The 3,123-nt window shown below is 33.3% G+C and overlaps 1 protein-coding gene across 1 annotated transcript; it reads left to right on the top strand.

Moving 5' to 3' along the window:
- LOC105135019 (uncharacterized) lies at positions 1-1,130 on the top strand. Its single transcript, XM_011039689.1, has one exon. The coding sequence runs from the start codon at positions 401-403 to the stop codon at positions 1,043-1,045; it is 645 nt and encodes a 214-aa protein (XP_011037991.1). The 5' UTR covers positions 1-400; the 3' UTR covers positions 1,046-1,130.
- The last annotated feature ends 1,993 nt before the right edge of the window (positions 1,131-3,123 follow it).

Below are 3,123 nucleotides of genomic sequence, written 5' to 3'. Positions count from 1 at the left end.
AAAAATCATTTCTTTCCGTGTATGAACGTTTAGTTGAACTGTAAATTACACGTCAATAAATTTCTAATAGTAATGCCGGTGATGGTGGTCCCATTTTCTCCTTCTTTTTCAATCTGTTCTTTTTGTTTCTTTAGTGGGATTGACTGAGGAACTCCCAAAGAATAATCCCACCCAAGATTGTCTTTCTCTTTGTCTTCACACTTTCCCTCCTTTAGGTTTCAATTCCCACAACCAAGCTAGAGCTATAAGAGAAGGGTCGTGTTTTCTTTCAACTATCTTTTCTTGTTCAAATAGAGTAGTTTTTTGTTCTTTTTTTTTCAGTAAACCATAGAAGTTTCATTTACCTTGAAACTAAATCCATTTCGAAAAGCTATATGTTCTTCTTCTTGTCTTTTTAGGCATGGGAAATTGTATATTTGGAGGCCTAGGAATGGCAGAAGGAGTGACAAAGGTGATAACATCTAATGGTGGAATCTTAGAGTTTACCACACCAATAACAACAGGATCCATCACCAACGAGTTTCCAGGCCATGCTATTTTTCCAAGCCATGATCTTTTTTGGAGACCACTTTCTCTACAAGAAGAGCTTCAAGGAGGACAGTCTTACTATTTACTGCCACTTCACAACTCAAAAATTGGAGGCCAAATAGTAAGAGAAGGTCATGTTAGATCAAAAAGTATACCAGCTGCTGCTGCTACATCAAATATTGCTGCACCTTATAGGATGTCCTTAGATTATCAAGGCATGTTAAAGAGGTCATACACTGAAGTTTTCTCTAGGTACAGCAGCAGCAGCAACAAAAATAATTACAACAAAAGTAATGATGGGTTTTGGAAAGTGAAGCTTGCGATTAGTCCAGAGCAGCTACTGGAGATTTTGTCCCAAGAGGCTAGCACTGAAGAGTTAATTGAGAATGTGAGAGCTGTAGCCAAATGTGGAAATGGGTTCTCATCATCAGCATCTTCTGTTGATTTTTCAGATTCTTGGAGTCTCTCTAGCAGCAGGACTGCTACTTGTAAGAAAGATAGTTTAGTTGATATTTAGTGTGAATCATGACAGGGTGCTTGAAATCTCTCTCTTATGTTATAATTAAGTTTTTAGTCTGAGAAAATATTAGCATATTCTGTCATATATATATATATGTTGCCATTGTCCGCTGATTATTACAGTGTAGATTCTCAAGAAAAATATTAAACAAGTCCTTGCCAGACGTGATTACTCTCATATGAAAAATCGGATGTTAGACTTGAGAATAGATTTTTGTCAACTCATACTTGGAACGGCAGTCATGGGCCAACAACTAGAAGGAGAAAAGGGAATTAGGGCGCAATCAGACTCGGAAAAGATGCTAATGTTGACATACGGGCAGTCAAGCAACCAGAAATCTTACAAGGTGTGGGGTGGAAGTATGTGATCAGAAAAGAGAAGTGAGATTCTGGGGTCTAGTGGGCTGAATATGAGCTTCCAAGTCAGTTCTCTTGGGCTCTTGCTGATGCTGGTGGTGCCAATATATGGTTGAACCACTTTGTTTGCAGGAGTTTGGAACTACCAGACCAGGGAGTCAGGGGACAATGGGAATTTCTTGGTGTCTTGGAACAGCCCAAAATAGAATTCTTTTTATTTAAGATTTATAGTAACTACAAATATAATTAGAAAAAAAACTAAAAGGTATAGATGATTTCTACATGAATCCACAATGTTTTTTTTTTCTTTATTTTATTTTATTTTAGTCATCAAACTTTTTGCTTACTCCTCAATTGATCTTTTTTGTTGTCAAATTGATATCCAATTGCTTATAATTTGCTAAGAAAGAGCAAATTAAAAAGAAAGAAAAAAAGAGAGGAAAATGGGTGGCAATTTCATAGGTGGTGCAAAATATTCACTTTGATCCTCATAATTTTCAAATGATAAATTTTCAATCCCTTAAAATTTCAAAAATTTAATTTTATTTCAAAATTTTATTTTTTTATATTCCAATTCTTGGTTTGATAGATGAGAGAGATAATTATTCAATTTCAATAACAGAAAAAAAATTGTTGGCTTACATAGATTTCAACTATGAAAAAATATCGATATTAGTGTTAATAATTTTCATTTGATGAGATGAGTTTTACTAGGATACTCTCTAGCCTTCCCATCACTTTGGATTCGAATTAATTTTAGATTTTTGAACTAATTAAATAATTTTAATGTTTTAATTATGAAAAACCTATAATTGTATCAAAACACTTATATTTGGTTTGTTCTCGATTTTATAAGCTTCTATTTTTATTTTTATATAATTAAATAAAAAAATATATCAAAATTATTAAATCCAATTGCATCCATGATCTAAGTCACGGGTTTGACTGTTTATCTTTAGTTGATAATAAATTGAATTTCATAATTTATTTTAATTTATTTTCTATGAAGTTATCAAAATTTAAAAAAAATCCTAACTTTGAGTTGGTGCTCAATTTTACTAATAATTATTTTTTATATGTTTAAATAAAAAATAATTTTAAAAAATTAAACATAATAAAATTTATGATATTATTTGCATATTCAACATGCTATGCAACGAAACTTGAATTAATCAAATAAGTCACCTCTTCATTTTTTTTTAATTATACCATTTTAAAATTTATATTTAAACCTAGAGAATATTTTTTCTAGTCATACTTGTCTTTAAACTTGTCAAAATTTCTGTGTGTGGTACTGAGGCAAACGCAAGACGACGGATCATAAGTTTTTAGAATTTACGTACCAGCGTTAGAAAAAAGTTCTTTCTGAGATGTTTGTTTTGTTTGGTGCGGCCCGTACCGTGAAGCAGGCCAACTATTAAGGAATGAAACTATACCTGTGCCCATCAAGGATATGAATGACAAGCGAGCACGGATGGAAATGGAGTGATTCTTCTTGCTGTCAGATTTAGACCTCCAAATGCAGATCCATCAAGAAAACCAGGCTGACATGGGCACTCTGTCAGTGAACATGAAACGAAGCCCTGTATGAGGATGGATCTGATTCTGAAAGCTAGAGCTGTGATATACGCTGAATCTTGCCAAAAAAGAGGCTTCCATCATGGGTTAAATCGGTGTGTTTGTACTCCTTTTTCACAATGGGCCTGGAATTGTTAAACG

Source organism: Populus euphratica, unplaced genomic scaffold (genome assembly GCF_000495115.2).
Source record: "Populus euphratica unplaced genomic scaffold, PopEup_1.0 scaffold172.1, whole genome shotgun sequence".
Lineage (NCBI taxonomy): Eukaryota > Viridiplantae > Streptophyta > Magnoliopsida > Malpighiales > Salicaceae > Populus > Populus euphratica.
This window is presented reverse-complemented; position numbering and strand designations above follow the sequence as displayed.

Bases quoted from the DNA above. Each gene is read 5' to 3' on its own strand.
- LOC105135019 (XM_011039689.1), top strand. From the start codon at position 401: ATGGGAAATTGTATATTTGGAGGCCTAGGAATGGCAGAAGGAGTGACA.